This window comes from Gobio gobio (assembly GCF_949357685.1).
Source record: "Gobio gobio genome assembly, chromosome: 2".
Classification (NCBI taxonomy): Eukaryota; Metazoa; Chordata; class Actinopteri; order Cypriniformes; family Gobionidae; genus Gobio; species Gobio gobio.
This window is the reverse complement of record NC_137098.1, coordinates 61,024,476-61,047,442: the sequence shown is the minus strand read 5'-3', so window position 1 is coordinate 61,047,442 and position 22,967 is coordinate 61,024,476. Positions and strand designations below refer to the sequence as shown.

The 22,967-nt window shown below is 36.9% G+C and overlaps 2 protein-coding genes across 2 annotated transcripts in view; both read left to right on the top strand.

Annotated features, from left to right (window-relative positions):
* ndufs2 (NADH:ubiquinone oxidoreductase core subunit S2) overlaps positions 1 to 2,554 on the top strand; it is a 28,954-nt gene extending 26,400 nt beyond the window's left edge. The window contains exon 14 of the mRNA XM_079841980.1: positions 2,387 to 2,554. Coding sequence (XP_079698106.1) covers positions 2,387 to 2,424 — 38 coding nt within the window. The 3' untranslated portion in view covers positions 2,425 to 2,554. The remainder of the gene's footprint in view (positions 1 to 2,386) is intronic.
* A 2,116-nt stretch (positions 2,555 to 4,670) lies between these two features.
* fcer1g (Fc epsilon receptor IgFc epsilon receptor Ig) lies at positions 4,671 to 13,315 on the top strand. The gene is made up of 5 exons (XM_079842012.1): positions 4,671 to 4,838; positions 7,781 to 7,878; positions 8,860 to 8,892; positions 9,591 to 9,620; positions 11,611 to 13,315. The coding sequence occupies exons 1-5, from the start codon at positions 4,781 to 4,783 to the stop codon at positions 11,671 to 11,673; spliced, it is 282 nt and encodes a 93-aa protein (XP_079698138.1). The 5' UTR covers positions 4,671 to 4,780; the 3' UTR covers positions 11,674 to 13,315.
* Positions 13,316 to 22,967: the final 9,652 nt, after the last annotated feature.

The window sequence follows — 22,967 nt, the reverse complement described above, 5'->3', positions numbered from 1 at the left end:
GGCCGGAAAACCATATTGGATGCCCGTGATCTTCGGGCCCTTAGACGGCACTGCATCACAGACAGGAATGCTACTGTAATGGAAATCACAACATGGGCTCAGGAATACGGTGAACACAATCCACCGTGCCATTCGCCGTTGCCGGCTAAAACTCTATAGGTCAAAAAAGAAGCCATATCTAAACATGATCCAGAAGCGCAGGCGTTTTCTCTGGGCCAAGGCTCATTTAAAGTGGACTGTGGCAAAGTGGAAAACTGTTCTGTGGTCAGACGAATCAAAATTTGAAGTTCTTTTTGGAAAACTGGGACGCCATGTCATCCGGACTAAAGAGGACAAGGACGACCCAAGTTGTTATCAGCGCTCCGTTCAGAAGCCTGCATCTCTGATGGTATGGGGTTGCATGAGTGCGTCTGGCATGGGCAGCTTACACATCTGGAAAGGCACCATCAATGCTGAAAGGTGTATCCAAGTTCTAGAACAACATATGCTCCCATCCAGACGTCGTCTCTTTCAGGGAAGACCTTGCATTTTCCAACATGACAATGCCAGACCACGTACCGCATCGATTACAACATCATGGCTGCGTAGAGGAAGGATCCGGGTACTGAAATGGCCAGCCTGCAGTCCAGATCTTTCACCCATAGAAAACATTTGGCGCATCATAAAGAGGAAGATGCGACAAAGACGACAGTTGAGCAACTAGAAGCCTGTATTAGACAAGAATGGGACAACATTCCTGTTCCTAAACTTGAGCAACTTGTCTCCTCAGTCCCCAGACGTTATAAAAAAGAAGAGGGGATGCCACACAGAGATGTGTTGAGGCCATGAAATTTAAAATCAACTTATTTTCTCAGTTCTCATTTGATATGTATCTATGTTGTATTCTGAATAAAATATTGAATTTGAAACATCCATTGCATTCTGTTTTTATTCACAATTTGTACAGTGTCCCAACTTTTTTGGAATCGGGTTTGTACATGTAGTCACGCAGTGCTGATGTTGTTACCATTTAACAATTTGAGAACGAAGTATAATAATAATTTGTACGGTTTGATTTGATAGGAGCGATCGTTAGATTTAATCACCGTTGGTAGCGCGATTTATTGTCATGCTTTTTTTTCTCAGTTGGTCAGAAATAAAGTGGCAGACTTGTTACTTATTCAGATGACATTTTGCGGTGAAAATTTCGTATTTTGGTCATACTTTCAAGACATCTGTGATTCTGAAGTACCGTATCCACACTTACAGTGACTGACAGCAGCACAAACTCCTCAAAACATTGGATTCATCCGCGCTGAGGAGCCGTGCCGATGCACAACCCACGTAAAGAAACAATATCTTTGGAATCACTTTCAGAATGATTTTATCCAGCTGATGAACAACAAAAAGCTGATCCAGCTGATTGACAGCCAATCAGAATCCATCCTGCTTTAAGCAACCCGAGCATTTAAAGCAACAGACAACTTGACTAGATAGATCTTTCTTTTTTGTCCCGCCCAAGTGTTGCTATACCAGACTTCTCAAATAAACAGAGCCACAGTTTACACTGGGCTTACAAGTGTTTAATTTGCGTAAATTTTCTGTCATTTGCCAAAGACTTCAATGATCCATTGAGCTTTTGCACACTTTCTGCTTATTTATATGCCTGTGAACACGCAAAACCCATTGACAGTCAGAATCCTACTTTATATTATAATAATATAATGCTTTACAGATCATTAATTGAGGAGCATTTATATAGTTACAAATGTCATGAAAACGTAATGTTAATTTCATATGCATTGATTGCTTGTTAATGGCATATTAAAGAAAGTTAAAATGAGATGTTGGTCAGTGCAGTGAAATAACGTGTGTGTGTTTTCAATTAATATACATTCCATCCGTAACTAAGAACAGTGTTCATTATAAATGCATCCACCTTATTTTGCATTGCAGAAGTAAGCTATTTTCGGTGAACATGCGACTTCCGATTCATTAGGGAAATAACGAGATTAAGAATAACAGCGCAGTAAACTGTGAACTATTCGCGCTACAGGCCACAATACATTAAAATAGTAGGGTAAGAAATACGTTTGCAATATCAAGCAGCATAACGAGCAGTTCTGTACAGATGACTGGAAAAAGAGGAAACTGCATCTAGACACATTGAATTTACAAATGTTTGTGCGCCGCTTTTACATGAAAAACAAGGCGGATCGTAATGTCTCAACAGAGGAAGTGAAGGGATATTGCAGTCAGTTGTTTCAGTCTGCCAGTTCCAGTTTTTACTTATGCTTAATGCAGTGTTTCTGAAAATGAAACTGGGATAGGAGAAGGTATAAAATGATTCAGTGTTTCGTAACCGTTATGATGGTGTCCTGAAACACGCTGTTGTCTCTTCCCATAGGCACCCAGGACATCGTGTTTGGGGAAGTGGACCGCTGAGGACCCCGGTGGCTGCTCTGAGTGTCTGATTATGATTCTGTCTTTGCGATCCATTCTAGTGGTTACGACAGAAGTTCCTCTTATTTCTCTGTGTAAATGCTTATGAAACCTAATAAATATTTTAAAAATTGAGGGGAAAAAAACTCATATTTGTATTCTTTATATTCAGCGGGTGCTTTTATCAACAAGGAAGGCCACATTACCAGTTCTGCAATGCAACGATCTGGTTGTAAAAGTACAAATTTGACAATTTTTTATGTTTTTGAAAGAAGTCTTATGCTCATAATGCGCATTTATTTAATAAAAAATACAGAAAAAACTGTAATATTGTGAAATATTATTACGATTTCAAATAATGGTTTTCTATTTTAATATACTTTAAAATGTAATTTATTTCTGTGAAGCAAAGCTGAATTTTCAGCATCATTACTCCAGTGTTCAGTGTCACATGATCCTTCAGAAATCACTCAGATATGATGATTTGAAACGGTTGTGCTGCTTAATATCTTTTTGTAATCTTTGATACTTTTTTCAGGATTTATTGATAAATATAAAGTTTAAAAGAACAGCATTTATTCTAAATAGACTAGGGGTGTCGTACCGAACAGTTTCCGAGTGTAATCTTTAACAGTTCACAGTCGGATTGTTTTAAGCGCGGAACACACTTCAATCCGAGTTCCCACACGAACCTATTAAGTATTCAGTCCATTTTATCACGAAATTCAAACGATAAATGCCGTTTTGACGCTATATGTGGCGTCCCTGATCACAGTTCAAGCGGCCGCGCGACGTGCACGCGCGTGAACGCGATCATCTGTGAAGGCGATCGATCATCTCTTCCTAAAGAATAAACCTGAATGGCCATCTGAAGGTATGCTGAGGATACATTACAACTTACTGTCATATATATATATATATATATATGTGGTGTAATCGCTAAATCAGTGTTTCAACGGCAGAAAGACCTCAATATAACTGCTTGTAAACTAAACAATGTCATGTAACGTTAGCATCACATTTACCTCAGGCAGTCATTCAGTGTCCACAGAATTTTATTCACTAGAAAAATCAACTCTTTCACTAAATATATGCTCTATATTAGCCTATATATTCATTATATTCTACTTAACCTGTTAGGGATGTCTTGATTATTTAATGTATGTTTGAATAAACCTGTAATGAAAATGACAGCCACTGTGAATAAATGATTATATTTCAACAACGAATTGGAGAAAATTATTTTATAATTAGATTTCGAAGTTAATGCAAAAACTGCCTTATGTGAAGTTTACATGTTTGCATACAATGTGTTATTTGAGTGTTGATTATATCTAAAAAATAAATAGCAACTGAATTTAGGCTAATAGTTTGGGCTTAATATTAATGTGCAAGTAAGGGCTCCCTTAAACTATATAATTTACAGAAATATCTTCAATAAACTTTGTTATAATTTAATTCATTCAAGGACAGACACTTTTTTTCTTCTCCAGTAAACCACTGTTTAATAAAAATAAAAAGCAATTTTGTAAAACTGCTGTACCGAACTCGTACCGAACCGTGACTTCAAAACCGAGGTACATACCGAACCGTCAGTTTTGTGTACCGTTACACCCCTAAAATAGACATCTTTACTGTTATTTTTTAATCAATTTAACGCATCCTCACTGAATAAAAGTATTCATTTCTTTCTAGAAAAAGAAAAAAAATGCTGTCCCTAAATTTTTGAACGGTAGTGTATATTGTTACACAATATTTCTATTTGAAATAATTGCTGTTCTTTTAGAATGATTTCTGAAGGATTCTTGTGACACTGAAGACTGGAGTAATGATGCTGAAAATTCAGCTTTGACATCACAGAAATAAATTATATTTTAAAGTATATTAAAATAGAAAACCATTATTTTAAATTGTAATAATATTTCACAATATTACTGTTGTTTTGTGTATTTTTGATTAAATAAATGTAGCCTTGGTGAACGTACGAGACTTATTTCAAAAACATAAAAAACAGTAATGTTTCTAAACTTTTGACCGGTACTGTGTGTGTGTGTGTGTGTGTGTATATATGTTTGTATGAAATAATTACAATTAAGTAGTTTTTAAAGCAGCCATATAGGGTCAAATACTGATTCAGCATTTCCAAGGATCTGTGGTCTAAAGCAGATCACATGGCTTTCGGCCCTTTTTCCTCTTCGTCACTTATGGGTGGGGGAGGTTTAAACTTCAAAACTGACATATTTTCACCACAACTTCCCTCTTGTCTGCCTCTGATGTGCTTTTCACATCAGTTGACTTAAAAGTTTTCTCTGGAGGTGTGTGTCCAGTGAGGTTGTATTGAGCAAAGCCCAAGTTTTGGATGAGGATGAAGATGCCCTTCTCTTTTCTTCCTCTTTGGATCAGTTTCGGCATTGCTGGTAAGTGTTAAATGTTAACGCTTTTTTTAAAATCTCAAACGAGCGACGCAAATCACAAGGAATTGGCTTGGTTGTGTTTCGTGTGCCCATGTCGGTACAGAGGTTACAGGTTGAGAGAGAAACTTGAAACATTTTAAATCATTTAAATCGTCAATTAATGAATGCAAATGTATTGCATTAACAACTTTCCCTTTTTAGGGAAGGCCTACAACAAAAATTTTTTTTGTTTTTAATGTACAACAAACTAGTGTGAAAAGTGTCTTTTTCATGGTGTTTTTTTTTTTCGTTTTCAGGTAGTCATTTTCTCCACTAAACTTGTGAAGCGTAATATTGCGATCACCGTTGTGTTTTTAGAGACAAACAGTTTTGTTTCTAATTTGTTCGTAAATAATGAAATAATCCCTCTAAGAATAGTGCGCTTATGATCGTGAATGTGGAAGTATGCCAGGATTTCATACACGGTTTTGCTTCTGTATTTTGGCAGCACTTTTAAAATGAACCTTAAAAACCCAATGCGCATTTTCCACTCTTGCAATATAGCATTTGTGGAAAAAAGTGAAGTGAATAGTAAAGTCAGAGGCTTTGTTGGTTAATCAAGTTCACTTTTTGCATCTTCTGTTGTGAAGCCTTCCTACATCAGAACATTGAAATGCTGTTTGAAATGAAACTGTTGCCAGGAAGTAGCCTCTCTTTATTCTGTAAACAAAGCTTGAACCACACAAATATGACCCTTTCAACGACAACGACAATGTATTGACTAGTGACTGTGGAAACTGGTTCTTGCGATGTTCGTGCTGGTTATTGGTTCCCTATCTGCTATTGAACCCCTAAACAGCTAGGTTTAAAGAATTGAGCTTTGTAGTATTTTCTATTATTCATTTAGTCAATGCATTACTTTTCAAATGTGGGTGACGAGTGTAAAGTGTCATTCGGCTATGAGAGACAAAAATCATGCATCTTGATCAACCAACAGTATTTTCATATATCTGAGCAACACGATGTTTGAGTATTTTAATATAGCGAGCCACTGCGTCAGTCTATATTAGGTTATGCTGAGCTGTGTTTTTCAATAGTAATGGATTCATTATGAGCGTGTGGTCATCGGTTCCATGCCTGTGCTTGAGTATTTCCGCGAAAAGAGAAGTAACACTATTCTGTAGGACATGTTACTAAGCATCACCCATGCTCTCACCATAGCTTTTAACACCTAGTATCGCTTATTAACACTTTGCAGAGACGTAGTTTCTCACAGAAAGCTTTATTTACAAATGAATTTCTGTATTTTCAGTGTATAATATCCAAACTGTTACAGCAGATATTGATTTCTTATGTGAACTTGAATGTCATGGTACACAATATTCCCGTAAATCGTAGTTTGTTGGTATTGCAAACACAAGTGATGTCTTATCTTTCATATAAACAATATAATAGCATCACCAATACTTTCATACAGTTCGAACCATGCGATGCATATGCATCATCGGTATTATTAATGATGCATCCGTTTTTGTAATTTACTAATGACCACAAATGTGTAAAGAATTTATCAAGTGAAAATTGATAATGCATTAAAATACATTTTGTGGTATCATTTCATTTTATTTTACAGTGTCCTTGTTACACGTGTAATTACTATAGTAATAACTATAAATTATGCATAATTACATTCAAACCAAACCCTAATCATACTCTAACCCTATAGTAAGTATGTAGTTCACTAATATCACTCAGTACTTAAATATATAATTACGTTGTATCACACCTTAAAATAAAGGGTTACACTTTATTGTTACAGTGTAATTATACAATTAAGTACTGAGTAATAGTACTTACTATAGGGTTAGAGTATGATTAGGGTTTGGTTTAGGGTTAGTTGCATGTACACTCAAAAAAAAAAGGTTCTATATAGCACCAAAAATGGTTCTTCGTCGTAATCATAGAGGAACCACTTTTTTATCTTATATTTTATCTTATATCCACTTACATCTTAACATGTTCTGTATATGGTAGTGGTGCTATATAGCACCATATCTTAACATGTTCTGTATATGGTAGCGGTGCTATATAGCACCATATCTCAACATGTTCTTTATATGGTAGCGGTGCTATATAGCACCATATCTTAACATGTTCTGTATATGGTAGCAGTGCTATATAGCACCATATCTTAACATGTTCTGTATATGGTAGCGGTGCTATATAGCACCATATCTCAACATGTTCTGTATATGGTAGCGGTGCTATATAGCACCATATCTTAACATGTTCTGTATATGGTAGCTGTGCTATATAGCACCATATCTCAACATGTTCTGTATATGGTAGCGGTGCTATATAGCACCACATCTTAACATGTTCTGTATATGGTAGCTGTGCTATATAGCACCATATCTTAACATGTTCTGTATATGGTAGCGGTGCTATATAGCACCATATCTCAACATGTTCTGTATATGGTAGCGGTGCTATATAGCACCATATCTTAACATGTTCTGTATATGGTAGCGATGCTATATAGCACCATATCTTAACATGTTCTGTATATGGTAGCGATGCTATATAGCACATTAGTTAGTGGTGCTATATAGCACCTTAGTCAAAGAACCTCTGAAGAACTGCTGAAGAACAACTGAAACACCAACATTGGTGCTATATAGCACTTAAAAAGGTTCCCCTATGATTACGAGCCAAGAACCATTTTGGTGCCATACACTCTATTTTTTTTTAGAGTGTAACTGCATATTTGACTGTTATTACTATTGTAACTACATGTAAAATGTGTAACGGACACTGTAAAATAAAGTGTAACTGAGTTTATATGCGAAGCAATGACTCTCAGGCCGTTTTATGTAATAAGAAAAATCATATTAGCATTGTTAATAATTGTCATAAAATCTTTAGCTGAAGCACGATATATTGTTTAAATTTTTTTGTTTGTTTAGACGCTGTGAGTATGAGAGAGCCGCAGATATGCTACATCTTGGACGCGATTCTGTTCGTCTATGGGATTGTTCTCACGGTCCTGTACTGCAGAATGAAGGTACTTTATATGTGATTGAATCTTTGTTTAACTCAGTTCAAACTCTGAAAGTCTGGACATTTGTGTGTGTGTGTGTGTGTGTGTGTTCAATTAATTAAGACTGTCAAAGTTGGAGGTTAATTTTCATGTACTTACAAAAGTTAGGTTAAAAGTGTTTTTTTCCACTTTTGTATTTTACATGTGATATCAAGTGAGTGAATAATTGGTATAAATGATTTGAATAAATTGAATAATTTGTTCAAGGCTAGTTTAAATCTCATAAAATAGCCCTGATATAAGTGCCATCCTGAAATCATTTAGTAAAAAGCTATTATCTTAACCTTTGTTATCTTTGTCTTATAATTTAATACAAACAACTATCTATGTAACTAATATCTATCTATATATTTTATATATATGTGTATATGTAAATATATATACTGTACAGAACAAGCATGGATCCTTTTTATATAAAATATCTATATATAGGTATTAGTGCTGGAAAAAAAATGTATTGTGATTAATCACATCCAAAATAAAAGTTTGTGTTTACATAATATATGTGTGTGTGTTGTGTATAATTATTATGTATATTTGAATACACACATGCATGTATATATTTCAGAAAAATGTTATATTTTTATAAAAAAATATATTTATATATAAGATAAATTATATATACAGTATAGACATGCAAATATTTCTTAAATATCTACACATGCATGTGTGTGTATTCAAATATACATCATAATTATACACAATACACACACACATATTATGTAAACACATACTTGTTATTTGGATGTGTTTAATCACGATTAATTTTTCCCCAGCACTAATAGGTATGTCTGTGTGTGTGTGTGTGTGTGTGTGTGTGTATATATATAATCTTCTGTAAAACAATATTCTTTTGTAAAAAAAACAATAATCTATCTATCTATCCATCTACAATAATCTATCTATCTATCTATCTATCCATCTATCCATCCATCCATCTTGCAGATGCGAAGTAAACAAGCCGAGAAGCTTTCAGGGGTAAGACTATCCGTCCATCCATCCATGCTAAATTATTTTCATGTTATGTTCTAGATATATATACATATATTTATATACGTGTATCTGTGTGATTTGTTTACATATTATATTCTTTTTTCATAAAACAAATGATAAAATATAGAAAAACCATTATAAAACTGCTAGAACGAAACAATGTGGCGTAATGTGAATTGAACACAAACGGCTGTATCGATGGCCGGCACATTCTGAGACCAGTGCATGATATTTATGCAGGTTAACTATTAATATCCTTAAAATGAACCCTAACCTGACTGAAGGAGCACAGTGTTACTGTCAAATTTGAGTCTCTGAAGACTCAATCTTATGTTTCAATCTTAAAATGTATCTTTCTTCGCTAACTGTCCCTCTCCTCCCCCTTCACACTTTTGCATCCTGTCGTGATCATTGTGTGAAGTCCGTTCTAAAAAATTGCTAAACAGCTTTTCAGCATGCAACCTTTCACACAAGTCCTCTGCCTGTACAGATCAAGCGTGCATCCTTTTCAGAAGGCTTATTATAGTCACAGTGTTGCACAATTGGTGTATTGCAACAAAAGAAAATGGTTTGAAATTAATTTGACCATGACTCACTGAGCTTTCAAAAGCCCTGTGTGTAGCCACACGTTTCATCTTTGTTACAGCCTTTCTAAATGTTTTCTTCTTTCTGTTTGTTTACAGAAGAAAGATGCCGGTGAAGGGGTTTATGAGGTATTCTTGTTGTGTTGTGGTTGTTTAATACTTTGTGTAACAGTAGAATTTACCTTTCTTGTGTGTATGTCTATATTCTGTATTCTGCAGACCGAGCCAGTCGGGTTTGGTCACCATTTTAATTACATTTTAGCTTTACTATAGTAAATCTACATATTCACACTCTGTGTAAAGCTTGATACATACTCCACAAGAACAAAGACATTTGTTTGTTTCCTCGAGGTGGCAAGAACAAGAAATACTTCACGAGAAAAGCGGGTGCCGAACAGGTGCCACTTTAAATTTCTGACCAATCACACAATAGTTCTCGGACACCCACAAGAAAAAAGTACAGGGCTGCGAGAACAAAATTACGTCATTTTGTTTCTCGCAGCCCTGGTTTGGGAGTTCTCGCAGCTTGTTCTCGTTACATCATCTGTGAAGAACTTTTTTCTCTTCTTTCTTTTCTATTTTCTTTTTCCGAGAACTATTGTGTAATTGATCTGAAATTTAAAGTGAGCGGGGTTCGACACCTGCGTTTCTCGTGAAGTATGGAATGTCCTGGCTGGAACGAACTTTGTTCTTGCCACCTCAAGAAAACAAACTAATTTCTTTATTCTTGTGAAGTATGTACCAAGCTTAACTCTATAAATAATAACATTTGAAGTGAATTTACTATGACTGCGCATGAAGTTGTCATGGCAACCAGATGTCGCAGGCAGATTACTTGTAAATTACAAAGCCCTTACAAAAAATAACTGCAGTACATTGAAGTAAAACTGCAGTATAATGTAGTATAACTGCAGATTTGCAGTATAATGATGTTTAGATGCAATATAAATGCAGTACATTGAAGTAAAACTGCAATATTGCATTTTTTTCATGTCCAAAAAACTGCATTTTTCTACATTTAACAACTGCAGTATTTTTGGTTAGGGAGGGCTAAGCTAAATTTAGCAATAAACTGCTAAATGCTCTATTAACTATAAATATATCTTAAAGTAGGCTTTTATTAAACAAATAAAGGAGAGTAAAAAGTAAAAAAAAAATGAAAAAATACATATATATATATACTCACCTTGTGCTTTAAAACCGGCATAAGTTATGTTGGGCTGTTATCCGTCAAATGTTATCCGTTAGCCTAATAAGTTTGGTCGGTATTTATTTATTTACAAAATAACTATTCAAAATGTATTAAAATACCTACATCATGTACATGTTTTTTCGAGTATTATTTATTTGTGAAACTATAGGCCTATGGTAACATCTTTCAATGGCTTCACCCGGAGTCTAGGTATAAGCTAATGCTGCCTTCACATGCTATCGGAAATTTCCTACTTCCCACTTTTAAAGCCGTGATTACGCGTTCAAGTGCTTTGTTGTCGGAAAGGACATGATTTATTCTTGCCTATTTATTGGGGAAATCCTAAAGCTAAAATTATATTTGGCGTCCCATTCACTGACAATCATATAAACATTCGCCGCAGTTATCTAGTCCGCTGACAGTTCTGGAATTTCTGTAAAATACAGGCTATTTTCGCTGTGTATAAAACAAACAATACACTTCAAATGGCTTTTCATAAATGCAACCCAAATATTCACTTCTTTAAAGAAAAGGCGATGTAGCTGATATGGAAAAACATTTACAAATCAAGAGTAGCTGTCACAGCAGCAATCGTGACGTTTCCCCCTCCGTCATGTTTATTACCCCGAGCTTTCCACTGTGTAATATGAGTTGACAGGGCATTCATGTCCAATTTTTCCTTAGGAAACTCATATTTAAGATTATTCTGATAGCCAGGAAGGCAGCATTAAATCCATATAATTGTTTTAAGGAGTTTAAATCCAGGCTCTTATATTGTGAATAATGATAGCATGCAGGTTTTTCATGGCATTTAACGGATTCATGTTAAATTTCTGAAGCCTGTGGTTGATCTGGTATAGCTTCTATTGAAATGGCGCTCACTTTCTACCACATCCGTTTTGTCCCTCTCTCTTCTCCACATCGCAGGGTCTCAAGCCTCATGATCAGGACACATACGAGACCATCAAAATGAAAAAAGGAAAGAAATAAGACTCAAAGCAAAAGGAGGGAAAGCGGTTTCTGGACGTAATACCCCTGTCATCTCAAGCATGTCGCACCTGTAAATAAGCTTTCAACCAAGAATAACATTTTGTGCTTATGTAGGCTAGTATTTCTACTGTAATAACTTTTGGTAATCACGTTTAGAGGTAGTGAAATAATCAAACAGAATGCAAAAGGTCTACTTGTTTAATAATTTAAATAGTTACTTGTCTTCATAATGAATGTATTTTTCTATCCGCCCTTTAAACTACATTTATAGCTTCTAACATGTAGGTCTAGGCCTATACCACACTGCGTGTCACTATTCTCGAGGCTAACTTCCTGCTCTGGCTTCTATAGCAACATGCCACCAACCCCACAGAGTCCGAGTCATTTCCTGTTTTAAAGAATACGTGAGTGGTCTGACAATGAAAATGTGCATCTGTCTTTGACCACAGGTGTGAGAGATGGAAACAGAGCTGTGTTTGATTGTATATGTGTAGGCCTTTTCTTTCCATTGGGTTAAGAGTGAGAGTTCAAATTGTTTTGCTCTGAGATGGGTTTTTTTCTGCTACATGTGGCATTTAAGAGAACAACTGTGTGTGACACAAAAAATACACCATTGATAGTCAGAACTTACTTTAAGAGTACCAATGTAGGCGCAATTATGAGTTTGTAAGAATTTTTTATGAGTTTAAATAAATTAAACACTTCCAAAAATTCTGATTGTTTGTGGTAAATTTGTTTTATGTTGAAATGGTCTCATTTCCTGTCCACAGAATAGTTTGTTTTCGGGCTCAATAGATTTGCAAACAATGGTGATGCTGCAAGATTCTAGTGTACTTAAAGCAAGCAACATTATGTAACTTTTCTGTGCTCAAAATGTACAAAATTTATATAATCAGTGAGTATATCATGAATCCATTTTCCAAACGTTTTTTTTTTTTTGGCCTTATCCTGAATCACTACGGTACACTTATAATGAGTGTTTGTATTCGTTAAATATATAGTATAGTCCGGTTCGGGTCGGCACCGCTGCGGAGTAGTCCAGCACCTGCAGCTGCGTGACACGTCATAGACATAAACAGAGAGAAGTAGCTCCGGCTACAATGTGCTTCCGCACGACGCAAGCAGTTCGCAAGAGCGTTAACAGTTAGGTTTACCTAGTGTTGCTTTAAAATAAATTCTGTGAAAACGGTGTCTATTATTTTATTTTACACTAATGGTTCTTTACATGTAGTAACAGTTGTATTTATAACTGTCCTTTATGTGCTGAAATTGTTGTGTTAGAGTTTAGTGTTTTTTATTCCCGCCTTTTTGTTTTTCAAATGTAACTGTCAAAGCCACCTCATTACCGATTTTCTGGAGCTCAGCTATACAATTACATGACTGTCAACACACTCTGGACAGGTACACAATTTATTTCTTAAAATGTCTCTACATACATTAACTTTAAAAATTGTAACTGGTTTCCTACCTATCATGTTTTTCCTCTTGAATGGAATATGTAAGTGTGAGCAGCTCTGTTCAGTTAAGGATACTCATCTTCTCAGTTAAGGATAGCTACTCATCTTCTCAATAAAGTAAGTAACAGAGATATTGAATTTATTGATCTATATTGTTAGATTATTTTAATTATTACTTTATACCCAGTCACAAAAAAACATTAAAGCTATCCCATGACTTTATATCACTTTTTTCCTTTTAACACAAAGTGCTCACATACTGTGCAATTTTGCTAATTTTGACCTTCATAAACATAATTGTTTTTACATCAACAGACAAACTGTAACTCTAAACTCAAGTTGCAAAGTTACTTATAGTCAGTAGAATATCTGTTATGGGAGCATCAAAATAAAAGTGTTAAGCAGAGAGTACTAATACTCTAATGAATGCTGATTTACATAGTTGCAAAGTTACTTACAGTTGGTAAAATGTCAAAGAGGACTTTCGAAATAGTTGCCTTTTCTTTATTATTTGATTAGCTTGTAATATAAGCACACTTAAAGTGGTCAAGCTGAAAACCTCAAGTAAGAGTAGCTACTGCATTTAGACAGTGAAATTACATGGTCTTCTTTATTTCAAGACAAAAATACTGTAATTCATGCAGACAAGTTACAGTTTAGCAAGTTATGAATGTGTGTATATATCAACAATATATTTAGAATTTAGAAAAATTATACTTTTCATCACTGCAAAGATCACTGTTAGTGTTAAACTTGATTTCACTTTATTTCTCTCAAGATTCATCAGAAAACAAGCTAGCTGCTAGTACTTCAAAAGAAATAATTTTAATTTGACTTTTTACTTTTTAGTGACTTGGCTAGAGCTCTTCCTCCACAGACCAGCCCTTATATGCAACATTATTTCCATTTACCCAAAACCAATCCAAACATCCTCTGTCATGCCTGGTTTGCTCTTTTCTTTCGCCTCTGTAATAATCGCATCTAAACTGGCCAGATCAATGTAGTTTTGTCTGCAGTATTCCAGAGCCTTTTCCCATGTGTTTTCTTGCTGCACCAGGATCAGTTCAAAGTCCTCCATACAATAAAATGGTATAGACCAAAAGCAAGGATTATCATGCACTTGACTATTTGATTTTAAGACAGCAGCACAATTTTCATGCAAAGTGTTGGGTTGTCCAGCGTCCCACATAACATTAGTTGCATTCTCACCTCCGGTCCATCTCCACAGTGTTGGGCTTTGGGCATCTCTCTGAAGTCCAATCCAGGAAAAATCATAAGTGACCTGTGGATTAGCAGAAAGTCCTTTCACTTCTCCTTTGCTGGCGGTGGACAGGTCATCATGGTTCTTTCTGCAGTACTGCTGTGCATTCGACTACGTCATATTCTCTTTCACATAAAAGTGTCTTCTGTAGAGGCTGGTGTTCATTCTAAGGAAACACAAACAGTCATTGTGGAAGTTAATGAAGTTAATGTGTTGGATTGAAGATTACAAGAGAAAATTAATTTAAATATATTACTGTGCACGGATAAATCATGAATAAAAAACACTGCAAACTTCCATTTAAACATAAGAATTTTGAATTCATGGTGACTTTAAAATGTGTTGTGTTTGGGCCTGATTTGACCCATTTTTTGAATATTAAAAACAAATGTTTGTGGTTTCCTGTCTGTATGAATGTCAGTTTCCTCTAGATCAGTGGAAATGAGGATCCAGTGCATGAAGTGTGTACAAAGGGAATCCAGCATCCATGTCTGTTAATATAAAAATTATGCATTTCGCTGATATTCTCAAGCATTTTCAATTTTTATTAAAGGGGGAGTTCACCCAAAAATGACAATTCTTTCATTATTTATTCACCCTCAAGTTGTTCTAAACCGGTATGAGTTTCCTTCTTCTGAACACAAAAGAAGATATTTTAAATAATGTTGGTAACCAAACAGTTGCTGGTCCCCTTTGACATCCATAGTATGAAAAAATGTAAATAATACTATGGAAGTCAATGGGTGCTGTCAACTGTTTGGTTACCAGAGGTGGACAAAGTACACAACTCTATTACTGGTCAAATATTACTCCTCCGTTACAAGTAAAAGTTCTAAAAACAGATTTTTACTTAAGTAAAAGTACAGAAGTATTTGTTTTTAAAAGTACTTAAGTATCAAAAGTACATTTTCTTTTTTATGTATGCATTATTTTATTATTGTTGCATTGTTGTATAAATGCACTCTATGCCTTCATGGTGGTTTAAGCCAGTCAGTGATGCTCCATCCGACATGCTAGCATACGACCACCTTAAACTAATTTCACAGACATCCCAACCTGCGAAATGTCATTTGCCGAAATCAGGATGCTCTCTGTCTTACATGCGCTTCTCGAGGCACACACGCAAGGTCTCTCGCTCCCCCTCCCTCTCTAACATGCGCATGTGCCCGCTCTAGATTCTGGGAGATTTTAACTAATTTGCGGGCATCAGGGAGCCACTATCAATTTGTGGGAGACTCCCAGAACTTCTGGGAGACTTGGGATGTCTGATTTCAATACTTGTATAAAAGTTACAACTCTCTTTATAAAGCTGATGTCACTTTAAGGCAGAATGCATGGATCCTATACTCTGATACGCATCCGATATTCTCCCAACTGTTTACTCTTCTCTTGCTCCCAGACATTTACATTTGTTTACATTTTATGAGACATGCGTCAAGTATATGCCAACTAAACAAATCTTTAATCTTTTGAGAAAACTGAAACACACTTTTGGCCATGGATGGCCATGGATGCACACACTGCCAAGGAACTGTCTTCTTCCATTTTGCTATAAACTGATCAGTGTTCAAAAAATTGTTAGGAAACTTCACATGACCCTTCATGAGTGATTACTGATAGGCTGTCTGCAAAAAAATAAATAAAAAAATAAATAAAAACATTTTAAAGAAGAAAAAAATCATCCACTGACTTGCAAAGCTGCTACAGAAATGACTTTCGTCTTTGAGGACCTTGATAGAAATGTAGTGGAGTAAAAAGTATGATATTTGTCTTTCAAATGTAGTGAAGTAAAAGTAAAAGTATCCCTAAAAAATAATACTCCAGTAAAGTACAGATACTCAAAAAGTGTACTTAAGTACAGTACTCAAGTAAATGTACTTAGTTACTTTCCACCTCTGTTGGTTACCAACATTCTTTAAAATATCTTCTTTTGTGTTCAGAAGAACGAAACTCATACAGGGTTTGAACAACTTGATGGTGAGTAAATGATGACAATTTATATTTGTTTGGGTGAACTATCCCTTTAAATCATATTTGCGTATACATTTTATATCAACTTTTTTGTCTTGTTTGCTGTGAGCTTACATAAGATTGTACTATTAAAGTCTATATTCTTGGTATTTGAGGATGCGATTAACTTAATTATTAACATTATAGAGCTTTCCCATTTACTGTTACATTTCACATATTTCTAATATAGGGACTAAAACAACTTCAAAAGTGACAAACACCTCAACTTAGATAAGCATAACAGAAATCAACAATGAAAAACTTTTGCTCAAAAAACTTTTACTTGGTCAACTGCAGAGTTAACAAAGAGAAATACTTTGTGCCTTTTTAAACATGACCTGAGAGGCAAATCAGAAGATCGTTTAACTTTTAAATTGCAGGGCAACTCAATTACACAAATTCAGATTTCCCTCAGTATAAAGTGTTATGCTAAAAGGCTTCCACGGATGTAAAAACAGGATTTGGTTACTGAGCATATTTTTCTACACACATGACACAAAACTTTCCAACAGAAACATGATTCAACACGTTGTGTAAGCTCTTTCAAAGCATCTTAATTCTTGTGTTAGCATGTAGCTATTGTAGGTTAATACTAAAAACAAATGCACAATTGATTGAATCAAGTGAATTTTAATGTATTTAGTGTATTTAAATGTAAATGTTTACTATTAAAGCAATGTATCTATTTATGATACTGAGAATTGGGAAATTAGACATGCCCTGTTGACATTAGGGGAGTGTGCAATATGTAGAAACCTTTCACTCATGCTACGTCTCATGCTCTTTCGTGCATCAATACGTCATGAACATGAATCCAGGCAGAAAGAGCCTTGATTCATTAAGCACTGGGATCATAGACTATTGGACACTGATGACTCAATTTCCTGTGACACGATTACGCAGTCCTGCATTAAAACATTGCTTCTATTTATTAGCGTTTTCTTAGCTTCTAACAGGCCTTTAGCATGTGTCAAAGCTATTGTGTCAAGCTAAGATATTGAGTTTAAACATGGCTTCTAATATGGGGTCAGTTGCAACATTTGACTTTGTCTATAAGCGTAAATTATATGTATATTATCAAATGTAGGCCTACATGTTACAGCAGTGTGGGTGGGTAGCGATAGATGTGGGTTTAAGGTATTAAAAATTTGGTCTACCAATACAAACAGTCTCTGAGAAAGAAACGTCTCGGCTGTGTTTGTTAACCCTCGTTCCCTGAAGGACGGAACGGAGGCGTACGTTGGAGCTGAACCGACGAATTGGGATCTCGCTTGAGAGACCAACCCACTTCGAGTGAAACTAAAAGAGCCAATGGACATTGGCATGTGAACTTTGCATCACACGCTCTGTATAAATACGGAAGCGGTCGCTCGCATTTTTGGTTTTCGCTGAGGAGCCAAGCAGGGATAGTTCAGCAACCATAGCGATGGAACGTATGTCTCCATTCTCTCCTTCAGGGAACGAGGGTTACCATACTTAACCGAGACGTTCCCTTTGAGTTGGTCACTTTCGATGTAGGCCTACATTTCCTTCGTAAACTGAATGCTGTGGAAGCCACATCCAGCCTGAAGGGAGGTAACCATGTGGACGTTACACATATGGAATGTCTCTGGAGTGGCTCCAGCCTAGTTAGGGGGTGACGACACTGGCAGAGACAACAGAGTGAGCTCTGTCGAGGGAAAGACACCAGACAGCCGACAGGGTAGCCATACTGTGGAAGAATACACATATGGGGTCGCTGCAGGGACCGCTACATATGGACACCCAGCCTAGCACAGGTTCCTCAATGCTTATGAGCTCCAGAACGTCTGATTACGGGGGTGACGGAGGAACTCAACAGGGTTAGCTGTTTCTGGGTAACTTACTGGAACTTATCTGGCCCACCAGGCGAGAATGCTGTAGCTAGCCAACACTTCAGTGGGTTCCCCGCACTACTGGCCACTTGGTGCGATTATACGGGAAGAGACTGGCTCTACTGGAAGGCTATAGAATCTAGCGAAAGTGTTGGGTGTCGCCCAGCCCTCAGCTCTACAAATATTGAGTCAGCGCCCAGGAGGAAGCAACACTCCTAGTAGAGTGCGCTCTCAACCCGAACAGACAAGGCACGTCTTGGGCTTGGTACGACAAGACAACTCCCAGAAGCGCAGGCTCTCATGAGAGCTTCCCATCTCAGGACCTGGCCATGAAGCCAGTGTTGAAGCGGCTTCATATGAAGTGATGTTACTGCGGCTGCCAAATGCCCCAGGAGCCTCTGAAAAAGTTTCAGTGGGGCTGCTGTCCTGCCATTGAACAAATTCAAGCAGTTCAACACCGACTGGATGCATTCCTCTGTGAGGTGCACTGTCTGGATGAATTTACCGAGATAAGAGATCCTCTGCGCAGGGGAGAGTTTGCTCTTGTCCCAGCTGACCTGAAGACCCAACAGACTGAGGTGCCTGAGCACCATGTGTGCGTCCCTGTGTTCACACAACTGCTCGTGCGAGTGGGCTAGAATGAGCCAGTCGTCGAGTTAGTTGAGAATGCAAATGCCCTTCTCTCAGGGGAACAATGGCTGCCTCTGTGACTTTCGTAAAGAAGCGAGGTAACAGGGCCAGCCTGAAGGCCAGGACTCTTTACTGATATACCGACCCTCTTTTATGCACATTTTTGTGAGCTGTTTCCCAGATAGCACACATAAATCTCCAAGACGTCTTTTAAAGAGCTTTTGATACATGCAATGACTATTCATTGTGGCATGTAGCCATTTTTATTTTTATGTACACAATAATAATCTTTTATATTTTAATCCTTTAAGTTTTCATATTTAAAAATGTGTGTGTGTTGCTGCGTATACCTGTGTGTGTAATAATAAGCAGTGAGTGTACGCATGTTGTGGACACGCCTATAGGCGCATATTACTAACGCGCTCTTTAACACTAATGAAAAGGGTTGACATCTCTCTTTTTTCAAACAGATTACATAAACAGAGAATATTTGTTTTCGATTTGATTTACAATACTTAAAACCGGACATCTCAACGTTTCTTTAGACATGTGTCTCATGTTTGTGTCACAAGTATTCAGTAGTTACAGTTCATTTTCTGACAAGCATCAGATTGGACTTCATTGACAGAGAGGCTGCAGATCGCGCATCCTGTTTGTTTTCTTTATTTTGCAAAAATCACAACATTTTGTTTTTATTGTGAGTATACACAAATAAAAGTAGATACTTAACACATAATGATGTATAACACTTCCCTGAATGATAAAAATCGGCAGAGTTATTTGAGTCTCTTTGGCACTGACAAGAAAAAAAATCGAGCCGTAATCTTCGACCTGTAGGGGTTAAATAACAAAACAAAAACAAAAAAACCTGCGGCATCAACTTTTCACAGGTTTTTGTTGGTAAAATGGCACAGTCGTTTTCATTTGCCTCAAAATAGCAACACGCCAACAATGCGCCTGAACACACCTTGTTTTCAGACCCGCACACCCATGGGTGAACAGATGGGCACGAATGCATATGTTATTTAAACAACGTGGTGCAGGACGTGAAAATGATAACTGCGTTGGGCTGAAACTAGAAAAAAAAACACTCACGCGACGTCTGGCGTGATGGCATCATCTTTGATATTAAGGATTAACATTTTTACTAGTGGAAAAGTAATTCATGATATCAGTAACTGGCATGTTAACTAGTGAAAATTTAACTGCTGATATCAAGAATTCATAACTTGTGAATGAATAAAAATCAAAACAGCTTGCCTTAATTATGTCACAACTTGATTGCTGAAATACTGTCTGTCAAGTGTATTTTAAGGTCCCATGGCATGGCATTTTTCTATTATTTTATAATGTTTCCTGAGGTGTACTTATATTGTTAGTATGACTTTTACATCATAAAATGTCATGATTTAGAAATAAAAGGCATTTTTTCAATACTGATGTTTGCCCTGTGGTTGAATGCCCTGTTTCAAGGGGCGTGTCTGCTGCGAGACTTCAGTAAAAACGGCCAATGTTGTGATTGGCTGACATCTTTGCATTTGAAATGAGTATCAGATCTTGTAGCGGAGGGGGCGTGGTTTAACGAGGTCTACCAGGCACGAACAGGCACGAGCCTGCTGCCAGAGAGAAGGATTGAGTTCACTTCTCCTCAGTTCTCTCAGCACGTCTCAGTTCAGTGAACTGTTGTAGTTACTAGCATATACTTCAGGTTATTAGTCTATTTCTAGTCGGAGGGACTGTCACTCATGTCAGAAAGTTAGTAACTTTAGTAAATGATGGATCAGCGCTGACTCGAGACATGAACCGTTTAGAAAGATTTAGTCCGATTTGGTGAACTGGTTCGACCGGTTCACTAAAAAGAACCAGTTCAAAAGAAAGATTCGTTCGCGAACCGGACATCACTAATGTATCAGAGACTGAGCGATTGCTAACAAAGTTATTTATAGTAACTACTGAGCGCAAGTTTATTGTGTTTGTATCTGAGAGTTCTGAATAGGCAAGGCAAGGCAAGTTTATTTGTATAGCACATTTCATACACAGTGGCAATTCAAAGTGCTTTACACAGAAATGAAGTTAAAATAGTTGAAGATAAGAATAAGTGAATAAAATAAAAATATATATAGTATAATAGTTATAATAGGAATTAAAAGGAAATAAAAATAAAGATGAAATCACACGAGTAAACACGAGCCCCAGTCACGCCGAGCCTGTCTTCATCATTATTCTACCAACTTTGTAACACATGTAATGTACCATTACAGCTGTCGAGATGAACGAGTTACGAGTAAGTGTTTATTATAGCATTATTTTTAGATATTTTCCTATCATATAAAAAGCGTCAGTGACGCGCATTGAGTACACAGCGCAAACAAATACACAACAGCAGTAATTGAATGTAATCCAGTTTATTGTGGGGATAGCTGGCTAGCCTAGCCGGATACCCTCACGCTTACCCCCCTTCTGCTTAATCTCACGCCGCGTTTGGTGCCTCCGCTGTGGGCCAGATGCAGTACTGGGGGTCGGGGATGATGAAGGCCGGCCGGCACGAGCTTCGGCATGCGTGAGGTTTATCTCTAAAGATGTGGCTCTGCCAATGTTGAGCAGAAACTCACGACTGCATGCACATTTTAGAACAGATAGACGCGACGAGGACGTACAAAAACACTGACTCACAAGATAGAAAACACGAAAACACTGTTCTGTCGGGAGAGAGAGAAGCCGCAGCGTGTGCATGAACATTACAGTTCTGTGTGAACTTGAATAATTAGCTACACATCAGAAATCACTGATCACAGATCAGAAGGAACTGAAAAAAGACTTCTGTTTTCATTTGTACATCCAAACACTGAGAAACTGCCAGCATTCACTCGTTCACAAGCCATGATCTTTTGAGGACAAATATAGCGCTCACATGGGCGTTATGTTCTCAAAGGCAGAGAAAGACAGCCAGAACTCGGTTTACACCGATCGAAATTTCTAGCCACTTGGGGACAATATTCAGGCTAGGGGAACTCAAATTAATGTTGAAAAACTTCATAAAATGAAAATTTCATACCATGGAACCTTTAAAGGTTGAGAGTTTACAGAGGCCGTTTTTGATTGGCTAAACTTTCTGTTTAAAGACACTGGATGTAATAGAGAGATTTGTAGGTAGGTTTGTGTGGAATAAAACATTGACTACAACATCTTTTAAGAGTTTTGTTTAATGGTTTAAGACAGCAAAATAAATTAAGAGTAAAATAATGTATTCAGACAGAATGATCATGATACTTTTAAAGTCTATGTGGAATTTGAGTTAACAAGTTAGTAGAAAACAGGTCTGAATATGAGAATAACATACCACAAAACTATGTCAGATATTTTTGTTATTACAAATGTAAAGTTTAAAAGCATTAAACAAGTGTAGATGCAGCTAACAACATTTCACTCATAAGAAACTAGACTAGACTTTATTGTTATCACAATGCATTGCAGTTAACCTACATCTGTATTAATATTAAAATATGCTTTATTTAACTAACAGTGATTAATTTCATGGTTTAGTGACAGAGAAAGTTGAGTCTCCGCTCACAGTCTGTGGGTTTCCAAATGTTCTGTGTTCGAACATAAACTCCACAGCGCTGATCCATGGCAGGACACTGGAGCTCTCCACCCGCAGACCAGAACTTATAGCGAAGACCTTCTCCATTCACCCAGAACCAGTGACCAGCTAGAAAGCGCAGACCAATCCAAACATCGTCTGTCAGGGCTTGTGTGCTCTTATCATTCGCCTCTGTCATAATGTCATTTGAGCTTAGTATGGCCAGGTCGATGTAGTTTTGTCTGCAGTATAGCAGGGCTTCTTCCCATGTGCTTTCCTGCTGCACCACGATCAACTCAAAGACCTCCATACAATAAAATGGGGACTGAAGTCTGCAATCAGTATCATAAACTTTAGAAGTGGTCTTTTTGACAGCACCACAATTGTCAATCTGAGTATCTGGTTGGTTTGGCGCCCAGAGGACAGTTGCCTCCTCACCTCCGCTCCATCTCCACAGATTTGTGTTGTTGGCATCTCTATAAAGTCCAATCCAGTAACGATCA